Raw genomic sequence first — 18,791 nt, 5'->3', positions numbered from 1 at the left:
ATTCCTGGGGCGCGGCGCAGGAGGCGTGGTGGCGTGCAGCGCACACCGCGGAAGCTTGGGGAGAGGCCGGTGACGAAAAAGTAAGGAAACGCAACTGAACGGTTACGAGCGCTAACAGGTAAGCTTGAGGAAAGTCCGCGTTCCGTGTGGTCGAGAAAAAAGCGAGAAAATACCTCGTGGCAGCAAACACCCACCCGGGGACTCTTACTGCGTCCAGGCTTGTTGTTGCTTGCAAGTCGCGGGACAGGGGTGACACACAAAGACATGTGTCTGCTCTGTTTTCGCTTCGTCGCCTCAGGCATCCGTGTCATTTTCCTCTTTCTTCATGCTCTCGAGTTTCCTGTTTTCCTCTGTTTCTGTCTGACCGCAGCTGTTCTTGACTCTTGCCACTCGCCTTCTCTAGGGGTTTGTGCCTCGCGAGTTTTTCTCCTAAGTCGCGCGCCTGTGTGTGTCCGTTTCCTTCACTTCGGGTGGCTCGACGCCATCGGTCCCTTTTCTCTCCGTATTTCTCGGTCCCGTTTGCGGCGCTTCCCGCTGGTGTCCCTCTCCAGCCTTGTCCGTCTTCCGCTTCCAAACTTATAGAGAACTCCTACGGGCTTCTCTATCAGATCGTTGTTTCTCAAAATCGAGCGCCCTCTTCCTGCTTCTCAGGCATGTCTTGCTCTCTCGCCGTCCAACTGGTTTTCTTCGGCTTTTCTCGTCGTAGTTCTGTCCCAGGTCTGTCTCCTCTCAGGTGTCTCCGCAACAGCATGCACTGCTTTCCCTCGCGTTTTCTGCGTTTCAACAGCTCCTGTGTTTCCTGCCGCTCTCGGTCCCTTGCTCTGCCTCTCTGAGCGCCAACTTTCTCTCTTTTTTCGGAAAGCGTCTCGCTTCTTGCTGCCTTCACGCCGTCTTCCTCTCGCCGTCTCGACCTCTCGACCCTCTTTCTCTCCTCTTTTCAACCCACGGTTGAGAAAACGCAGAGCAGACACCATGGCGGCTCCAGCGACGCTCTCCACCTTTGAGACCTCTCATGCCGGGTGTCTGCACAGCGTGGAGTTTGACTTCTTTGCCACTCGACTGGCGACGGCGTCTTCAGACCGCACCATACGCCTCTGGAGTCTATCGACCCCTGAGGCCTCAACGCATGCCGGAGAAGTCGCTCCCAAGACCGCCACTTTCCTCCAGGAGCTCCGCGGCCACGAAGGGCCCGTCTGGCAGGTGAGGCAAGACGCGCGGATGAACAAACGAAAGGCTAGGGCGAGAGGTGCTGGATTATCGAGTGTCGCGAGTCCTCTCTCCAGGGTATTCACAGTCGTGTAAATCTGATTTCTACGTCTGTGGTGGTTTCTAGCGATATGTGAAAAAGAAGGAAAGGCGATACGTTCCAGGATTCTCACACCGTGGATATGGACATGAGGCGCCTGATACACCCCCCAAGTGCTTTCCTTGCTCTTTTGCTTCTCTTTCCTACATTTTTCTTATCCTTTTCCTCCTCTCCTTCCCTCATCCGTTTCCTCCCCGTCTCTTCCTTACGCGTTTCTTCCTGTCCGTTCTTATCACTTCTTTCGGTTGTCCGTCTTCTCCTTTCCCGTTAATCTTCTTTTTTCCTCGCCTTTTCCTTCCCTTTTCTTCTTTCCTACTCGTCTCGTTTCCTCTCCTTGGCGTCCGTCAGGCGCTTTCTATGCATGCGTGTGTGTGCGGCATCTTTCGCTTTTGTGTCCTCAATCTTTCCGCGCCGGTTTCTGTGTCTTTCCTTCCGTCTCTCTCAGGTTCGCTGGGCGCACCCGTCGTTCGGGAACTTGCTCGCGTCTTGCGGCTACGATCGCCGAATCATCGTCTGGCGACAGAGCGCCGCCGCGGTCCCTCAAGGCCCCCAGACCCGCTTTGCCCCCACTCAGAGTCTGTTCACCCCTGTGTACACGAACGAAGACCACACGGCGTCGGTAAACTCCATCGCGTTCTGTCCCCACGAGTTCGGGCTCCATCTGGCCGCCGGGAGCAGCGACGGCTCTGTTTCGGTCCTCTCGCTCTCTGGGGACCCTGGAGCCCCGGGGGCGCAGGCCCAGCTCTTCTGGAGTCGAAAGGCCTTCGCCGCCCACTTCAACGGAGTCAACAGCGTCGCTTGGGCTCCGTTCATGCCTGCGGCCTCTCAGGCTGGCGCTCCCGCCCTCATGCTCGCCACGGGTGGATGCGACAGCCAGGTCCGCATCTGGGGCCTGGACCCAAACTCTCAGGTGAGGAAAGCCTCCAGGAATACGCGATACTCCGCACACCCGACGGCCCCCTTTGTGCTTTCAGAGCCAGCTACACTCCTCACATACATGCGCGTGTGTCTGAATGTAGGTATATATGTATTTATGTGTGTGATATACGTATTTACATGTTTTTTATGTTTGTGTTTTCGTGGACAGGTATACATGGCTGTTCGACTTTGGTCGACCCGTGTCTCTACACCTACGCGGTGTCAAGCGTGCGTGGCTGTTTGCATGCGTCGTGTGTCTCGAGTCTGCCGAGTTAATCTGATTTTTCGAGGCGAACTTTCTCGAGTTTATGTGTGTGTCTCCTTTTTCTTTTTCGCAGGAGTGGCAGCAGCTGCACCAGTTGACGGACGCGGATCCCCACACGGACTGGGTGAGAGACGTTGCTTTCCAGCCTGCCTCCGCCTCCTCGCTGCTTCTCTCTTCCTCCCGTTTGCTTGCCTCCTGCAGCGAAGACGGAACTGTGAAACTCTGGGTGGGAGAGGCCTCGACGCCCTCAGCAAACCCCTCAGCGACTTCATACACCTGGTCCCTGCTTCAGACTCTCCGACTGCATGCACCCGTTTGGCGCGTCTCTTGGAGTGTCTCTGGAACGATTCTCTCAGTGGCTTGCGGCGAGAAGGACGTTTGCCTCTTCAGAGAGACAGTTGCAGGTCACTGGGAGAAAGTCTCGAGGCTCCTCGGGCCGGACAGTCTCCCCCAGGTCGCCCCTAGACCCCTGCCGCCCGCGGCCGCCCCCGGGGTTCCACCAACCCAGCCAGGTCAACAAACGCCTCAAGGCCCTCAGCTCCAGACGCAGGCCCCTCAGCTCCAGACGCAGGCCCCTCAGCTCCAGCCCCAGGCCCCTCAGCTCCAGCCCCAGGCCCCTCAGCTCCAGCCCCATGGCTCGGCTGCGCCCCTGGGTGCCTATCCGCCTTCTCACCCGCCGTCTCTTTCTTCGTCACCACCCACTCACCCTGCACATGGAGCTTCTCATCCGCCTCTGTCGTCTTTCCCTTCCTCGCATCCGTCGCTGCCGCAGAATCCTGCGCCTGGACCTCTTTCTGCGACACCGCCCTCGACTGCTGCGACCCCGAGGCCTCTGGGGCCCGCCGCGGGTCAGCCACCCCAAGGGTCTCCAACCCCAGGCGTCGCCTTCCCGGCTCCAGGGGCTCCGGCGTACCCTGGAACCCCCGCGTCGGCGGGCCTCTACGGGCCTCCGACCCCCGGGGTCCCGGGCGGCGCCCAGAGCTACCCTCAGCCCTCGTTTGCCGCGCCATACCCCCAGGGTTCTGCGTTTCCTCCGGCGGTGCAGCCCGCTCAGACAAGTCTGGGGGGCCAACAGGCCCCGAGCCCCGCGTCCTTCTTCCCCGCGGGGACCGCTGGATCTGCGAGACCGAAGCCGCCCGCCTTCTACAACATTGGAGCGCCAGAGGCAGGCCCGACAGGTGCGGCGCCTCCGGCGGCCCAGCCTTTCTTCTCAGGTGGACAGACACCCGGTAAGGGAACGAATTCATGTTTTCGAGGCGGGGACGATCCAAGAAGAGAACCGAAGAAGGGAGCAGGCGAAGGAAAACATACTCGGATTCCACGCCTCTTACGCCTATCATTATGAGCGTGCTTCTCCATGTGTATATGTGTTTGATTCTATCCATCTATGGCTATGCCTGTCTATCTGCATTGATTTGTTCATCTTTCCGTATATATATATATATATATATGACTAGTTCGATTCTCGTATGCTTATGTATCGATGAGGTACGTGTGCCGAGGTATGTGTGTAGTCGTAAGTGTGTCGCGCTCCTGTGCATGCGTGGATGTCAAGTTGCGCCGGTGCATTTGTACTTTTTCCCCGAACTTGTTGAGGAGCCGTCTTCTTCGAGGAACATTGAAGAGAGAACAGTTGGAAACTGCGGCGAATTCCGTGACCGTTTGTGTGTCACCGTTCCCGCGGTCGTTGCCGGTGCTCGCCGCGAGGGCAGAATCCGTTTTTCCTGCGGTGAGACAAAGGAAGCATATCTTTTGCTCGTTGTTCGATCGTTTTCTCTCAGGCGCAGCACCAGGGCTGCAGCCCCCCACCGGGTTTCCGAGGCTCCCGATGGCCGCCCCAGGCGCCCAGGCGTACGCGCCTCGGGCGCCGATGTATGCGCCTTACAAAGGAAACTAAAACCTTTTCAGCGAAAAGGAGGAAGGCGAAGAAATCTCTGGAAGAGCAGAACGGGGGTGAGAAAAGAGAGAAGGAAGCAAAGAGGGAGGGGTTGCGGGTGTATCACTTGACGTTTTCCATCTTCAAATAAGTCTGGACGCTTGAGAAGAAGAGAATACGTGCAGTGAAGAGAGACAAAGAAGATTTCTCTGTAGTCTTCTTTTCCGCGGTGCCAGCGCGCGTGCTCGACGTCCGGCGGATCTCCCCGGGGCCGCTGTGGAAGAGAACGCATGCACTGTGGGGAGAAATGCGAAAATGAAGTGGAAGGAAAACGAGAAGTGGAGGTGAAAGAAGAAACAGAAAGAAGAAGCCGATACGAGGGGACTGAGGAGAGCAGCACGACAGGGGACGAGGCGCTCAACAAAGGTCGGAAAGGAAAGTGGAAACCAAGACGAAAGTGAAAACGGTGTGCATTTCAGTATTGCGAGAAGCACGCTTTTCTCTCAAAGAAATCCAAGAAGGCTCTGTGCAAGTTCAGAACGCAAGTTGCATCTTGCAAAGAGACGAGTAACGGTTTTCGCTGCACAGGAACGCGTAGAAGACAGTTTCAAAAGTCCACCAAGCCGCAACGTTGCAGACAAGGCCGCCAGGCCTCTCTAAGAAAGTCTTCGCTCTTCTCGCACCTCCCCACACAACACCCCTCACGTTCTCTCAAAATTATAGATCTGGAAAAAAAGACATGCGAACGCTCATGTACGTATACACATGTATACATGAATGCATTTCGGATAGCAGCATGTTATCTTTGGATCTAGACACGCGTCAACGTCTCTCTCTATAATTACCTATATATATATATATATTTATTTATATATGGTTGCCCGTTTGTATAAATACGAAATAGATTCGGTGAAGGCATGATAGTGACCGAGAACTATATATATATATATATATATATATATATGTATAAATGTAGATGAAATAGAATATAGTCTACGTGAATATGAGCATATATCGGTGTATCCGAATATTTAGAGCACTAAGACGCATTTATTTGCGATGTTTCTTTTTCTCTGGAACCCCACTCGAGCGCCGCACTGGTTGGAAAAGCGTTTTTGCTTTGTGAATCTGCCAAGAAGAAACAAGTTTCCGTCAAGAAAAGAATTTCCGGTCTCTGCAGGCCCCCTCAAACTCGGGAATAAGAAAATTGAGGCAAATGCGAAACCGGCGGAGCCAGCGGCGCGGGTGTCTATGCAACATGCGAGCACATTTTCATAGAGGGAGAAAGCGTGCGTAGGCTGTATTCCTCTTTTGACGCCTAGTGTGGTATACGTGGGGTCTGTGCGCTTGTGGTCTACATGTACCTCCTTCATGTCTATATGTTTCTTGTTTTCTCTGTCTCTGTATATGTATGCATACGTAGAGGCTACGTATCTCTGTGCTCTCTCTCTACAGATAGTGTATGCATGCATGTTCCTTCTACATACGCATGTGGACGTTTATTTGTCACTGCGGATGTGAGTCTGATCTGTGCTTGTGTTCGCGGCGGAGAAGAGACTGCCTCCAGACAAGCTCTGGCGTCTTGTTGACTTGATGTAGAGTTTTCTCGACAGCCTCGAGATTGGCATTTTCCTGCGGCATTTTCTTTCCTGTTTCGTATCGCTGGCACCCATCTACGAAGCTGTTCAGTGGAAACGCGGCGACAGCGGCTGGTGTGCCTAAACTCGAGCACATGTGGGCAGAGAATGCAGCGAAGGAGGAAGATACAAGGAAGATGGAAGCGCGAAAGACAGAAAAGGGGAGGAAAGGAAGCAGAGACAGACAGAGGAAGAGAGGTCGAGATTCAGAGACAGAGACAACAGGAGGGGAATCCGTCGAGAAAGATGATCCGAGATAGACGGAGTAGGAGACAGACGGACTCCGACAGAGAGAGACTACGAAGGAGAAAAACCAGAGGAGACACGGCACGGGGCTTGTAAGCGGGAAACAGAGGCAGCAGTCAGAGAGAAAGAGAGAGAGAGATGCAGAAGACCCCACTGTCGCTGTAGTTTTTAGGCGAGTTACTAAATTCGCAACAGATGCATGCGGTATGTGCAGACTGGAAGAGAAGAAGCAGAAAGCCTGTCTGAATTGAAAAACACGGGGGGTGGTCTCTTCCCGCCGAAATCGCGTTTGAAGAAGAGACTGAGGCCAGCGCATACACTGTAGACAAGATTGAAAACGGAGTTCGTTTCGTTCTGCATGTCAACGTGGAGCGACAAACAGGCCTTGAGTTTCTCTAGACTCTTAGTTTACATTTGTTGAATTTTATAGATGGCAATTCCGTTTCTCGCAGATTTGTTGACAATCCATCTCCCGCAGCGACTTTCTTTGCTGATGCCGGCGACCAGGAAACCGTAGGAAGGAGACAGCGTGAGGTCTGCGACGACGCCTCCCGCAGGTCCGACGCTGGAGGAACTGAGGAGCGCGAGAGGAGAAGAGGGTCCGTTCTCCGAATCGCCTGCCAGCGAAGCCGAGAAAGAGCAAGACATACAAGAAGAGCGAGATGTTCAGGGAAAAGTAAAAGAACCACAGGCGGCTCTTCTCGAGACACCTCACGATAGACGCACGCATCCGCATGCACAATGACACGATTATGAATGGTGTTCTATCGCTTTATTCAAATAGACATAAGCACATATATATGTATATGTATGTATATATGTATATATATATATTTGTAGGGACGGAGTGCAGACGGCTGGTCGTGTGTACCTTCATCTCGACTTTTTCCCGCTTCCTTCGCACGCGCCTTCCACAGTTGAATTCTCCCATCTTCGGTGCCGGAGAAGAAGGCGTCTGTCCGCCGCATGGCGGCCATGGCTGTGACGCCCACTTCTCTGCCTCCCGCCGCGCGTTTCTCCGCAGTGGTCTCGGAGTTCTGACTCGCGAACCGGGCACCCAGCGGCCTTTTGAAAGTCGAGGAGTACAGCGATACGACGCCAGACGCGCTCCCGCAGGCGAAGAGCGAAGGAGTGAGCAGAGCGCAGCTCTCCAGAGAGGACAGCTGGGGAGAGAAGACGAGGTGACTGTCTTGAATCAACTGAAGAGACGCACAGCCGTAGAGAAAGTGGACGTGGAGAAAAAGCAGACGCTTCACGCGCTCTGCCAGCGAGCACCACGTTGGAGACACCCCACACCTGGGGGGCCCGCACCGCGCCCCTCAGGTTCCGTCTGCTCGACCGCGTCTGTGTCGCCCATCTATTCTTGCTTCTTCACCTGCTCTTTCCTCTTTCTTCTGCCATTTCTTGTTCGCTTCCTTCTTCCCTCTGTTCTCCTCTCTTCTTCCCTCTCTCCCTCTTCTCCTCTCTTCTTCCCTCTCTCCCTCTTCTCCTCTGTATCTCTCTTTTATTTCTTCTCTCTCTCTTCTGCCTCTCCGCCTTCTTCTCTCTGCCTCTCCTTCTTTTTTTTACCTTCCAGCTTCGGGCACAGTTGTCCTCGCCCACAGTCAGCGGTTTGTTCGGCTGGATCACGTCGAGGCGGGAGACGGGGGCTGTGTGTCCGTAGAAGCTGTTGAGGCACGCGCGGAGCGTCAGGTTCCAGAGCTTCACACTCTTGTCTGCACTGCATGTGACGAGTTCGATGTCTCCCGCCGACGAGAAGGCCGAGCGTTCGCCTCGAGCCACCGCAGCCGCGGCCGAGGAAGGAAACGAGTTGAATTTGACCGAGCGAATCGGCCCGGAATGGCCTCGCAACGAGGCTACGCACCTGGGGGCGACCAGCAGACGGAGAGCAGGAGAGCAAGTGGAGGCGGGGAGAAGACAGAGAAACAAAAAGCGAGTGCCAGAGACATGCAGAAAAAGGAGAGGGAGGCCTACGAAACGACGGAGGGCGGAACTACAGACAAAACGAACCGAAAACGGGAGAAACCTGAAAAAACGTGAGAACAGAAAACGCTGCACCGCCGCAATCATGCAGCTGCCTGTTCCTGCATGCATTTACCCTTTACTACTACAAATACATACATATATATATATATATAAGGAAAGATAAATACACCCACCGAGTAAAAACAATGACAGAGATTGACACGCAGAGAAATATATACTTATATATAAATATATATGTATATATATATATATATATATATGTATATATGTATACACTGTGCATCGAAACACAGGTGTGTTATCTCTCTCGACTTACCTATCTACACCTACCTGTCTGTCTCCTGTATCGCCCTCTCTCCACTTACACAGGCACATATAAATATAGATATATATATAACATATATATATATATATATATTTGTATGTTTGAATATGTGTATCAAGGGCGGGTGAAGGAGATGGAGGCGGGAGTTAGGTGACAGGGTTTTTCTCACTTTTTTGTGCTGGTGCGGGCATCCCAAATTCGCACGAGTTCGTCTTCTCCGACGGAGCAGAAGAAGCGTTCGTCTGGCGCCACACAGACGTCGAGGACTGGGCGGAAGTGACCGCCTGCACGCGCGTCGTTTCGCGCGCCCTCGAAAATGGTTTTTTTCTCTTCTTGCAGGTCCCAGAGAATCACGCAGCAGTCCTTGCCTCCGGTGTAGATGTGACGGTCGAGGGGAGACGCGGAAGGCGCGGCCCCAGAGGAAAGAGGCTCCGGAGTCGCCTCCGACGCGTCGCCGACCCCCGGCGCGGCGACGCATGTCAGCGGCCGCTTGTGGCCGCGCAGAAACGCCAGAGGCGCAGGCGAGAGAGACAGCGAGGAGGCGATCGGCGCGAAGGCCGTGCCGGACTGGAGGGAGCAGCGGCCGAACGAGACGGAAGGACAACAAGTGAAGAGAGGAAGACCCGGGAGGCGAGAGAGACAGCGAGGAGACGAGCGCCGCGAAGGACGATGGGGAAAAGGAAGACCGAAACGCGAAAAGCAAAGGAAGGAGAGGAAACAGGAAAGCACGACAAAAATGGAACGACTCGCGGACCTCCACCAGCCATGGGTCAATCAACAGAGAAAGCGAACTGCTCAAAACGTTCGGAGGGGAAAAAGGAGACGAAGAGACAGAGAGAACAGACGCGACAGTGAAAAAAACCGTAAAAAACAGCGAAGAGGTGAAAAAAGAGAGAAGGATCTGAAGAAAATGGCGGTGAGAAAGACGCAAGAGAAGAGAGAAAACAAGCCTACGAAGAAACCGCTGCCCGGCAAAGAACGAAGTTGGACTCTCTCTCTCAACCGTGTCTGTTCATAGCCCCGCGTTTCCCTGCATGTCTCTTGCAGATCGTTCTCTTCTTTACTCACCCTGGTCGGCGCCGCCTTCCTCAAAAGCCGATCCATCTCTGTATCTTCTTCTTCATCTTCTTCTTCATCATCTTCTTCTTGTTCGTCATCTTTTCTTCTCTTGCCCGTCCGCGCGGCCAGCTGGCTGAGGAACTGCTGGGCGATGCGGAGGCGGCGCTCATCAGCGAACTCTCCTGAGGAGCAGGCGAATCAGGGGAAACGAGGCGGACATGAGAGATTGGCAAAAAAGATAAGCGAAAATTGGGGAGACGAAGGAGTAAAAACAAGCGTCGAAAAAAGGGGAAAAGGGCCGTGGAGGAAGGGAGGAAGCGACGAAGAAGAGAAGCGTGACGCCGCAAGAGACAGAGGAAAACGTGAGGAACGAGAGGATGAGAGTGGAAGAGATAATGAGAGACGAACAGCGAGGGAGAGCAGACCGAGCAGAAAAGATCAAAAGGCGAGGCGAACAGAGAAGGAGAAAGAAGACGCGACAGACGAGAGCACAAGAGACAGACGAGGGGAGAACGAGAAGAATACAAACACAGAGGAGCAGCGACGAGAGAACCAGCCTCGCTCGCGACCTCAAACGACTCATACAGAGACCATGATGATGTCAGGGAGGTGACAAAAGATGCAAACAAAGAAAGAAGAGCGAGGAAGGAAGAGGGAGACAGGTCGGGAAGACGCCGAAACGAAACACTGGTTAGAGGTTCGCGATCCGTAAAAAGGAGGACGAAAACGCAAAAGAAAGGACCTGTCGAGTCTCACCTTCGACTTCTGCGTCTTGAGCAGATTCCCCGTTGTCGTCCCCGTCGACGCTTGCAAGTTCTTCGTCTCCTGAGAAGGAAGGGCCATCGGCGTCGTCTGAAAGGATTTCTTCGTCTTCGTCTTTCTTCGCTCGCTTCCGGAGTGCAGGCTCTGTCTCTGCTGTCTGTCTCTTCCGCGGAATTAACCGTTTTCTTTTCTGCCCTGCTTCTTCCTTTCTCCGCCCACGACTGCCGCCTCTCGGCCGCCCAGACCCGCGCGCCGCCATGGGTGCTGTTCTCGAGACGGAGAAGGCGACAGGACAGGGAGCCAGGAGAAGAGCCGGAAACGCGTTTCAGGAAGGCGCCGAGAACGAACGAGACGAGAGAAACGCAAAAAGAAGAAACCGGAAGAGAGGCAAGAAAACCGAAAACCTCAGGGGATGGGGATTGGCAAAAGAGAGTCGAGAGAGGAGGCGTTGGCGAGACGGTCTAGAGGGAAGGCGCAGTCCGAGAAAAAAGGAAAAAAAAAACGATTTCTTTCGACGAAAAAAAGGGAGACAGAAGGGAAAGAAGGACAGATGGCAAAAATTCTCACTTGATCCCGTCGGTCCCGAAGAAACCCCCACGAAAAAGGCTGGACAGCTTCTCCGAAGCGAAGAAACGCCCAGAAGAAACGGAAATGAAAACGAAGAAGCGAAAGAAAAAGTGTGACGAGAAAGGCGCGAGAGAAGCTGCGAAGGAAAAATACGCGGCAAACAGTGGGACGTATTAGAGAGAGCGCTGCATGCGCATGCATGCTTTACAAAGAAAAAAAGACGCGGGAAGTCAACGCAGAAAACTGAGAAGAAACCGCACGAGGCCGGTGGACGTCGTCTTTCTTTTCTATTTTTCCACTTCTTCCTCGACCAAAGAAAACCCAAAAAAACGCGAGAAGAGTCGCCGCGCGCAACTGTCTCCCTGGTGTGTTTCGCATCTTGCGTTAATCTCTCGACTCCTCTTCCCCTCAAACTTCGTCCTCTCACTGCTCTCGACCGTCTCTTCTTATTATACTTGGCTCTTGCGGGCTACACTGTACTCCACAGATACGCATACCTGTGTACAAGGGAGAGAAGCAGAGCACTGAACTCATGTAACTTCGACATATTTCTGCATCTCTATAATCACATACACATATCTGTATTCACATATCTACGAATCTCTACCTATCTACATATCGATCTATCTACATATCTCTGTATACGTATATATGTATGTATATATATATATATATATCTGTGTTTGGTCACGAGAAAGGAAGGAGAGAGAGAGTGCGAATCTGGAGCTGAAGAAGTTTTAATTTCCTTGCAGCTTTTCCAGAATCGCAGTCTCCTTTCGTCTCCCCTTCTGCCACCAAGGTCTCTGTCTGCTCTTTCGTTATTCTCGGCGTTCGTTGTCCTCTCTGATTTTCTCCTATTTCTTGTTCCTTTGGTGAGCTTTCTTCTCTCTCCCCTCGCTTGCCGTCTCCTTCTCTCCCCGTTTCTCTCTCTCTCTCTCTTTCCTTCTCCTTTGTCTTCTCTTCTTGCTTCTTTTCCCTCGTCTCTGCCTCCCCTCTTCCTCTGTTCTTCTCCAACTATAAGGCGGAGGGACAACGGAAGAAACGTCGAGCACATGAGGAGTCTGGCTCGGCAGACGGTCTGCACTTGGAAGGCTGAAAGAGGCAAGAAGGCGCTGTTGAAGAAGCTGCGAGTTCTTTCGTCCAGACTGTTCCCTTCGTTCTTCTCTTTTTCTCGAGCGCCTTGCTCCGCTGCTTCTTCTCCTCCGCCTCCTTTGTCTTCTTCGTCTCCTTCCTCGGATCTTTCTCGCTTTGCTTCGTCTTCTTCCCTGTCGCTTCCTGCTTTTCCTTCCTTTTCTTGCCTTCGTCTTTCCTCCTCTCCAGATTCCGCTTCCTCTTCTTTTCCTCTCCTCCCTTCATCTCCGTCTGCTCTGTCTCGTTGTGACTTCTCGTCCGCCTCCACGATTCCTCCCGGGAGGTCGACAATGGGCGAGAACTCCCTCGGGCAAAAGTACGGCAGCATCGCGGAGGCCTGGATCGACGAGTTGGGTCGCGATGGAGAGAAAAAGTAAGGTACAGGCTGCGGATCGAAGTGGACTTCAAATGGTGGAAGGCACGTCCTCTCTCCCCAAGATGTTCTTGCCTTCTCCGTTTCCTTTTTTTCTTCTCCCTTTTCTCCCTTTTCTCCCTCTTCCCCTCTCTCTCTCTCCCTCTCTCCCTGTCTCTGTCTGCCACTCTGTCTGTTTTCTTTCTCTCCCAATCGCTGCTTCTCGCTCCCTTCCCCTCCAGGCTTCCGCCTTTCGCGTCGTCTCTCTCTCTCTTCTCTGTTCGTTCGACTCTCTCTTCTCTGTTCGTTTGACTCTCTCTCTCTCTGTTCGTTTGACTCTCTCTCTCTCTGTGTTCGTTCGACTCTCTCTCTCTCACGTTCTTGCCTCACTTCCTCTCCTTTCTTCTCTCCTTCGAGGTCTTCGTGGTACGACCGAGCTCGGGACTACTGGGAGAAGAAGGACGCGACCGTCAGCGGCATGCTGGATGGCTACGACGCGGTTTCCACCGTGGACTTGGAAGCCTCGCTTTGCTTCCTGGACAAAGTGAAAACTCTGCCGGCCTACAAAGGAGGAAGCTGCAGATTCAATTACGCTCTCGACTGCGGCGCCGGCATTGGGCGAGTCACAAAGGGCTGTCTCCTCCATCGCTTTCAGCAGGTGACACTTTTCCCAAACAGGTCTTCCCTTCTAATTGTTGTCTTTTTCTCCATTCTCTTCTTCTTTTTCTGCTCTCTCTTTGTCTCTCTCTCTTTCTCTGCATCCCGCGCTTAGATTCCCTTTCTCTCGCTTTCTCTCGCTTTCTCTCGCTTTTTCTCTGTCTTTCCCCCCAGTTCCTTTTTGCCCCGTTCTGCCTTTCTTCGCATCTTTCCGGGCATTTCATGTGTTTTTCATTTTTTCTCGTTTTTTCAGGTTGACATGGTGGAGCCGATGGAGAGATTCTGCCGCTCGGCGCCCGACTTTGTTGCTTCGGAGCGATTGAAGGACATTTTTCAACAGCCACTGCAAGAGTTTTCTCCGTCAAAGAAATACGACTGCATCTGGCTGCAGTGGTGCATCCTCTACCTCACAGATGCGGACCTCATCGACCTTCTGAGTCAGTTCGTTTTCTTTCGCGATCTCCCCTCGCGTTGGTTCCTGTTTTCCTCTTTCTTCTGGATCATTCCTCTAACGCCTGTTGGTCTACAAACACACTCGCCCCTCCTTCTGTCGAAGAGGCCTCTTTCGCTTTCGTGTACATGTTCCTCGCTCTTCTTTGTCTCTCCTCTTTCTCTCTCTTCGCTCTCTCTCTCTACGCGAAGTACCGGTTGTCTCTCTTCTCTCCCCGCGTTCTTGCGTATCCTTTCTTCTCCTCTCTTTTCTTTCCATCTTTCCTTTCCAGTTTCTCCTCTGTCTCTCGCTCGTCTTCCTCTTTCCGACGCGTGTCTGCGTTTTAAGTCCCTGTGTTTGCTGCGTATCTCCCCATCGTTCGCTGCTCTTCTCGAAGCGAGAGACAGAGGCGGCTTCCGACGTTCAGATCCTCGGTGGCTTCTCTACCCCAACAGTCCCTGTCTGTTCCACTTCGCTCTGCCAGCGGGAGAGAACAGAAATCGAGGAAACGCCTTTTTCCTGTATCTCTCAGCCACGCATAGCTTCAGCATGGCTTTGCTTCCAGCCTTCTGACTCTGTTGTCCATTTAGGTGCAGAAGACTTGACATAACATTTATTTATCGTTTATTTACAAAAGGGTGTATGTATTTTTATAGTTACACACATGAGGGTATATAGGCCTGAACTTGATCGTTTGCTGTGATTGCATTCACACTCGTGGAAATAGCTCTGCCTGCAGAAAGAATTAAGGCTTTTCTCTGCTTTCTTCGCTTGAAGATTGGGCCACAGACCCAACACTGGAGCAAAAGAAATAACCTATCACCTTCGAAACGAAGACTCTGAGCGAACAAGAGGCTTCAAAAAGGATAATCCTTTCTCTCGTCGGAGCCGATCCGTCTGTTGTTTCTCTCCATGTGCAAAGACGTCTGCTTTTTCGTGTGTTTTCTTCTCTTCCTCGCTTCCCCCGGACTCCAGGCTCTGCGGGCGGCTGTCGTTACAGGAGGAGAAAGGCTCTGCGCGTGCTTTCCCCTCTGCTGTGTGTTTATTCAGAACGATGTTCGGCTGCCTTGACGGACGGTGGTGTGATTTGCGTGAAGGAGAACATCGGAGAACTGGGCTTCGAAATTGACAAGCAAGACAACTCAATCATGCGAACAGACAAGCACTACAAACAGCTGTTCCGGCAAGCTGGCATGCGTCTGCTGCTGGACATGCGCCAGCCGAACTTCCCCAAGTCTCTCTTCCCTGTGAACATGTATTGTCTCAGACCCCTCGACGCGAATCCCGCAGGACAACCGGAAAACGCAGAAACCACGTAGTCGAAACGAGGACGTAGGACACAGGAAAACAGAGGAGGGACAAAGAGGGACAGAGAGGGAGAGAATGGAGAAGAACAAAAAAGACGCAGAAGGCGAGAGCGATTGAAAGCAAGGAAAGGCCAGAACCTGCGAGAGAGAAAAAGCAGGATACCCTGTGTAGAGACGGAGGTCGAATGCCAGAGAAGCAGAGCGCGGCTGCAAGACAGAAACAGAGAGAAGAAGAGTCAGAGCAAAGAAGAAGCAGAGAGAAGAAGAATGGAAGAGTTCAAGAAGACGGGGAGGTTTGGGCTGGGAGTTAGAGAGGTCTCCTTCCTCGCGCGTGTCTCTGGGGGCTGAGGGTTTCAAAGTTCGAGTCGCAGCAACGTACAGGCATAGTTTTTCTCTTTCTGTCAATCGTCTAACAGGGTCCGTTCTGTCTGTCGCGTTGCGTGTGAGAGAACTGGGGGGAACCGGCCGCCGAGACTTTTCGTCATCTTCGACCCCGTCCACTCGCGACCACTTGGAAAACGTGAGCTTCTTTCTCCCCTCGACGCGGATCGCGCAAATGGCTTCGAATATAAGCCGAAACATATCGGGAAAGCAAAGTGTGAGACCGCGTTTGCGTTTTTTTGGGGAACTCGAGTCCAACTAGAAGGACGCACAGCTTATCAGAGAATGAAAATCAGACATTCCAATACCTACGTGCTTAAGTGTCTACACAGATACAAATAGCTACGGAGAGTTATCGAGATACAAGAAGGCTCCAAATGGATATGAATAAATAGACAGAGATATATAGAGATACAGATGTAGACAGAGAGACAGTGAGATAGAGAGATATATGGAGGCAGGTAGAGTCGATGGAGGTAGATAGAGATAGACAAGGTTAGAGATATGGATACAAAGTGATGGATGGATAGGTAGATCTAGAGGGATAGACTTAGGTGCATCTATAAAGGTAGATGTAGTTAGATAAGTATAGATAGGCAGATATTCCTGATCAGCGGAAAGAAAATGAAGATGGACGGACCTAGATAGACAAATGTAGATCTAGGTGTCTGTCGAGGCAGTCGCCGACTGTTCTGCGCGCACATGTACTTTTGCAGGAATGTGTACATTTGAAGAGAAAGCGTCCTTCGGGAAGAGAGGCCGATACGGCTTTTCTCGCTGCAGAGTTCGTCTCGAGTTTCCAGAACCATTGCGTTCCGCGTTAACGCCGTCAAGGGTTTCCGTGACGTCTGCTTCGCGCGCAGCGTTCTCTTTTTGATAGTTGCCTTTGTTTGAATGAACTCCGCGAAAAGTTGCAAATCGGATGTTCTTCGACCGACGGAGAACCGCAGAACCTGACACGCTGCTTCTCGACTTCTAGTTCGTTTCCTCTAGGTAGGAAGTCATGTAGCAGCACCGTCCAGAAGAGCTAGCTCCCGGGGACTTCCACCTGCTTTTGAAAGTGAGTCCTGGCCCAGAGACGCCCCCAAGCTTTTTTTGAAAGGCGTGGTCGGGAGAAGAGAGAGAAACATGGGCTATGGAGTCCGTCTGAACTTAGTAGAGTTCGAGAAGGCTAGAGGAAAAATCGTGAAGGTTTTAGAAAGAAAACAGAGCCAGGAAACGTCAGAGAGGCAAGTCGAAGGCCGCAGAAACGAGCATCTTGGAAAGAGGAAACTGAGAGGGAACGAGGAAAGCTGAAACCGACAAAAGTGCATGTTCAGGCTGTCTTCCAGCGGGCGCGGAGGGCGAGGACAAGAGAGAAGAGAGACAGCAAGAAAGGCAAGAGAGATGACGAAGGAAAGACACGAAGACCGCAGACTCGAAAGAGAGCGACAGGGGAGAGATGGCGGCGGAGGGCCTGCTCTGGCGCGAGAGAGAAAAGCAGCATCTCTCAGTGAAAAGAAATTGGAGAAGCAACTGAGCGTCTGGACAGAGGGGAAGAAGAAAACACTCATTCGGAGTTCGCTGCGTTTGTTCCTTCGACACAGCACAGAGGCTGGGCTTGCGGTTTTGCTTTTTGAAGGAATTGAACTGCATCTCTGAAAGTAAATCTCCTTCAGAGAAAACAGCGAATCGGGACGAGACGAAGAAACGAAAAATCCAGACATACGCTGCATTTCCTTCGTCACCAGGAACCCCTTGCCGCACGACGACGACTCGCCTCTCAAAGCAGTTAGCCTTGTTTTCGCAGAAAAAATTTTTAAAAATGAGGAAAAGAAGTCTCAACCGAAACCAAATCAACATCTGAACGCGCGACGTATCCTACAAAAACGCCCCTGCAGGGACATACACTTATAACTGTTGTATAAATAAAAACAAATACATATATATATATATATGTATATATATATATATATATATATATATATATATATATGCATACTTGTACGTGTACGCACATCTACGTGCAACGCATACATATCCATATACCCTTGCATATATATATATATATATATATATATATATATAAATACATGGATCTAGAAACATATCTATACACATGAGCAGATCTACATCTGGATGAGTATACGAAGACATATGTTTGCACAAATTTTCACAAGGGTATATCTCTGTATGAAGGAGTTTGGATTCTCCCACCCGGACACAGTGGTGTCCAAGTGGACGGTTGCTTCGACTTCTTTGCTTTTCTCAAGATGAGGAGCGTTCATATCCAGAAGTATCGGAAAGACTGTCTGCTTTTTTTCTTCATTTCTCTGACGACGAAGATGACTTCGTAGGCTCGCGTGGGCAGACCCAGGAGCATGTCTTCGAAGGAGAGATCCGGACTGCCTGTTCGCTGGCACAAACGAAAAAGAGTCTCTGCCTCTCGGACCTGAGAGCGGCTCTGCAAATTGGAGCAGAACAGCGCGAGAAAGTCCGCCAGAGATACTCTGTCTCTCTGGATGTCGAGACCGCACAAACCCCACAAGTCGCTCGCGAGGCTGCGAAGCTGCTCCTGTCTTGCCTCCAACCTTCTTCTCTCAGCCCGCAGCTGCGCTCTCTCCGCCGACACGGCCGCAGCGCGAAAACGCGACGCTTCGCTGGCCCCTAGAACAGACAAAGAAGAGGATAGAGAAGAAGGAGAGGAACAGAGAGAAGAGGAAGAAGACAGAGGGTGGCTTTGGAGGGAGCCAGGTGAGGGAGCGAGAGGAAGTGTGGACGCGCGTTGCCTCCCGCTGTCGCCTTGTTTTTTCTCGGATGTTTGTTCAAGACGAGCAAGTTCCTCGTCAATTGCTTTGCATCGATTCAGCAGATTCTGCATTTGGTTATCGTCGTTGAGGCCGGCGAGGAGCTCGGACAAGTTTGGACGAACGTAGACTCCGGCGTCGACGAGAGCGAGCTGTTGCACTGGGAGGACGTCGCCGAGGGGGTCGTTGTCTCGCGACTTTTGAGAGTGTTCTGTGTCGGCTTCTCCGTGCTGCTGGTCTCCTCCGTAGGGCCAAGAGAGAGACTGGAGCAAGCTGGAGAAGTGCCTTTGAAGAGGAACGAGGACGCCCGCGTCGCCGCCACACTCCTTTGGCTCTCCTTCCTTCTTTTCGTCTGTCTCGGTGAGATGTCGGCCGCCTTCCACGTCTCTCCAATCAGACGCGAAGCGTTCATTCTTGTGGGGTGAGTCCCTGCTCCTGGCGTCTCTGCTTCCACTGTTTGCCTGCCTATGTCTGTCCTCTTCTTCGTTCTCCGAGGCGCGCTGCAGAGCCTCGTCGAGAACCGAGTAGGCGCGGAGAGAAGAAGGCAACGGCAACGCAGAGGCAGACCGGACGTGCGAGGAGAAGACAGAGACGAAGCAGTGCAAGCTGGCCTTGAAGAATGCAGAAATCGACATGTACCGCATCTCCTTCACATCCCAAGAGTACAGAGAGTCGTCGAGGGCGACGTCCCCGCCAGACGCTGAGAGACAAGAGGCCCCGGCGTCAGCTGCTGAGACTGGTGAAGAGGCGCTGGAGGCAGGTCGAGAAGAAGGCGAGTCAACCTCGCTTGGCGCCTCCAT

The 18,791-nt window shown here is 52.3% G+C and overlaps 5 protein-coding genes across 5 annotated transcripts; 2 read left to right on the top strand and 3 right to left on the bottom strand.

The window, feature by feature from the left end:
- Positions 1 to 88: 88 nt before the first annotated feature.
- On the top strand, positions 89 to 5,187 carry TGME49_201700 (WD domain, G-beta repeat-containing protein). Its single transcript, XM_002367425.2, has 4 exons — positions 89 to 1,200; positions 1,752 to 2,216; positions 2,563 to 3,718; positions 4,271 to 5,187. The coding sequence occupies exons 1-4, from the start codon at positions 973 to 975 to the stop codon at positions 4,384 to 4,386; spliced, it is 1,965 nt and encodes a 654-aa protein (XP_002367466.1). The 5' UTR covers positions 89 to 972; the 3' UTR covers positions 4,387 to 5,187.
- A 428-nt stretch (positions 5,188 to 5,615) lies between these two features.
- TGME49_201710 (WD domain, G-beta repeat-containing protein) lies at positions 5,616 to 11,140 on the bottom strand. Its single transcript, XM_002367426.2, has 6 exons — positions 10,375 to 11,140; positions 9,628 to 9,800; positions 8,729 to 9,126; positions 7,818 to 8,112; positions 7,120 to 7,447; positions 5,616 to 6,865 (listed from the first exon to the last, which is right to left on the bottom strand). The coding sequence occupies exons 1-6, from the start codon at positions 10,637 to 10,639 to the stop codon at positions 6,657 to 6,659; spliced, it is 1,668 nt and encodes a 555-aa protein (XP_002367467.1). The 5' UTR covers positions 10,640 to 11,140; the 3' UTR covers positions 5,616 to 6,656.
- Positions 11,141 to 11,252: 112 nt separating this feature from the next.
- On the top strand, positions 11,253 to 15,433 carry TGME49_201720 (protein c9orf32, putative). The gene is made up of 4 exons (XM_002367427.2): positions 11,253 to 12,451; positions 12,848 to 13,088; positions 13,341 to 13,524; positions 14,568 to 15,433. Exons 1-4 carry the CDS (start codon positions 12,000 to 12,002, stop codon positions 14,834 to 14,836), a joined length of 1,146 nt encoding a protein of 381 aa, XP_002367468.2. The 5' UTR covers positions 11,253 to 11,999; the 3' UTR covers positions 14,837 to 15,433.
- An 892-nt stretch (positions 15,434 to 16,325) lies between these two features.
- Positions 16,326 to 17,369, bottom strand: TGME49_201730 (hypothetical protein). Its single transcript, XM_002367428.2, has one exon. It carries the CDS (start codon positions 17,045 to 17,047, stop codon positions 16,427 to 16,429), a length of 621 nt encoding a protein of 206 aa, XP_002367469.1. The 5' UTR covers positions 17,048 to 17,369; the 3' UTR covers positions 16,326 to 16,426.
- A 99-nt stretch (positions 17,370 to 17,468) lies between these two features.
- TGME49_201740 (hypothetical protein) lies at positions 17,469 to 18,791 on the bottom strand (the record flags this gene model as incomplete). Its single annotated transcript, XM_002367429.1, has 1 exon — positions 17,469 to 18,791. The coding sequence occupies one exon, from the start codon at positions 18,789 to 18,791 to the stop codon at positions 17,469 to 17,471; it is 1,323 nt and encodes a 440-aa protein (XP_002367470.1).

This window comes from Toxoplasma gondii, chromosome VIIa (genome assembly GCF_000006565.2).
Source record: "Toxoplasma gondii ME49 chromosome VIIa, whole genome shotgun sequence".
NCBI classification, from domain to species: Eukaryota; Apicomplexa; class Conoidasida; order Eucoccidiorida; family Sarcocystidae; genus Toxoplasma; species Toxoplasma gondii.
The sequence above is the reverse complement of the archived record's forward strand: the minus strand, read 5'-3'. Positions and strand labels throughout refer to the sequence as shown.

Coding starts and splice junctions, on each gene's coding strand:
- TGME49_201730 (XM_002367428.2), bottom strand. CDS start 17,047: ATGTTGATTTGGTTTCGGTTGAGACTTCTTTTCCTCATTTTTAAAAAT.
- TGME49_201720 (XM_002367427.2), top strand. CDS start 12,000: ATGAGGAGTCTGGCTCGGCAGACGGTCTGCACTTGGAAGGCTGAAAGA. Junction 13,089..13,340: donor TCCTCCATCGCTTTCAGCAG/GTGACACTTTTC, acceptor TCGTTTTTTCAG/GTTGACATGGTGGAGCCGAT. Junction 13,525..14,567: donor GGACCTCATCGACCTTCTGA/GTCAGTTCGTTT, acceptor GTGTTTATTCAG/AACGATGTTCGGCTGCCTTG.
- TGME49_201710 (XM_002367426.2), bottom strand. CDS start 10,639: ATGGCGGCGCGCGGGTCTGGGCGGCCGAGAGGCGGCAGTCGTGGGCGG. Junction 8,113..8,728: donor GCCCGCACCAGCACAAAAAA/GTGAGAAAAACC, acceptor GGTCGCCCCCAG/GTGCGTAGCCTCGTTGCGAG. Junction 6,866..7,119: donor GGGAAAAAGTCGAGATGAAG/GTACACACGACC, acceptor CTTCGCTGGCAG/GCGATTCGGAGAACGGACCC.
- TGME49_201700 (XM_002367425.2), top strand. CDS start 973: ATGGCGGCTCCAGCGACGCTCTCCACCTTTGAGACCTCTCATGCCGGG. Junction 2,217..2,562: donor GCCTGGACCCAAACTCTCAG/GTGAGGAAAGCC, acceptor TCTTTTTCGCAG/GAGTGGCAGCAGCTGCACCA. Junction 3,719..4,270: donor CTCAGGTGGACAGACACCCG/GTAAGGGAACGA, acceptor GTTTTCTCTCAG/GCGCAGCACCAGGGCTGCAG.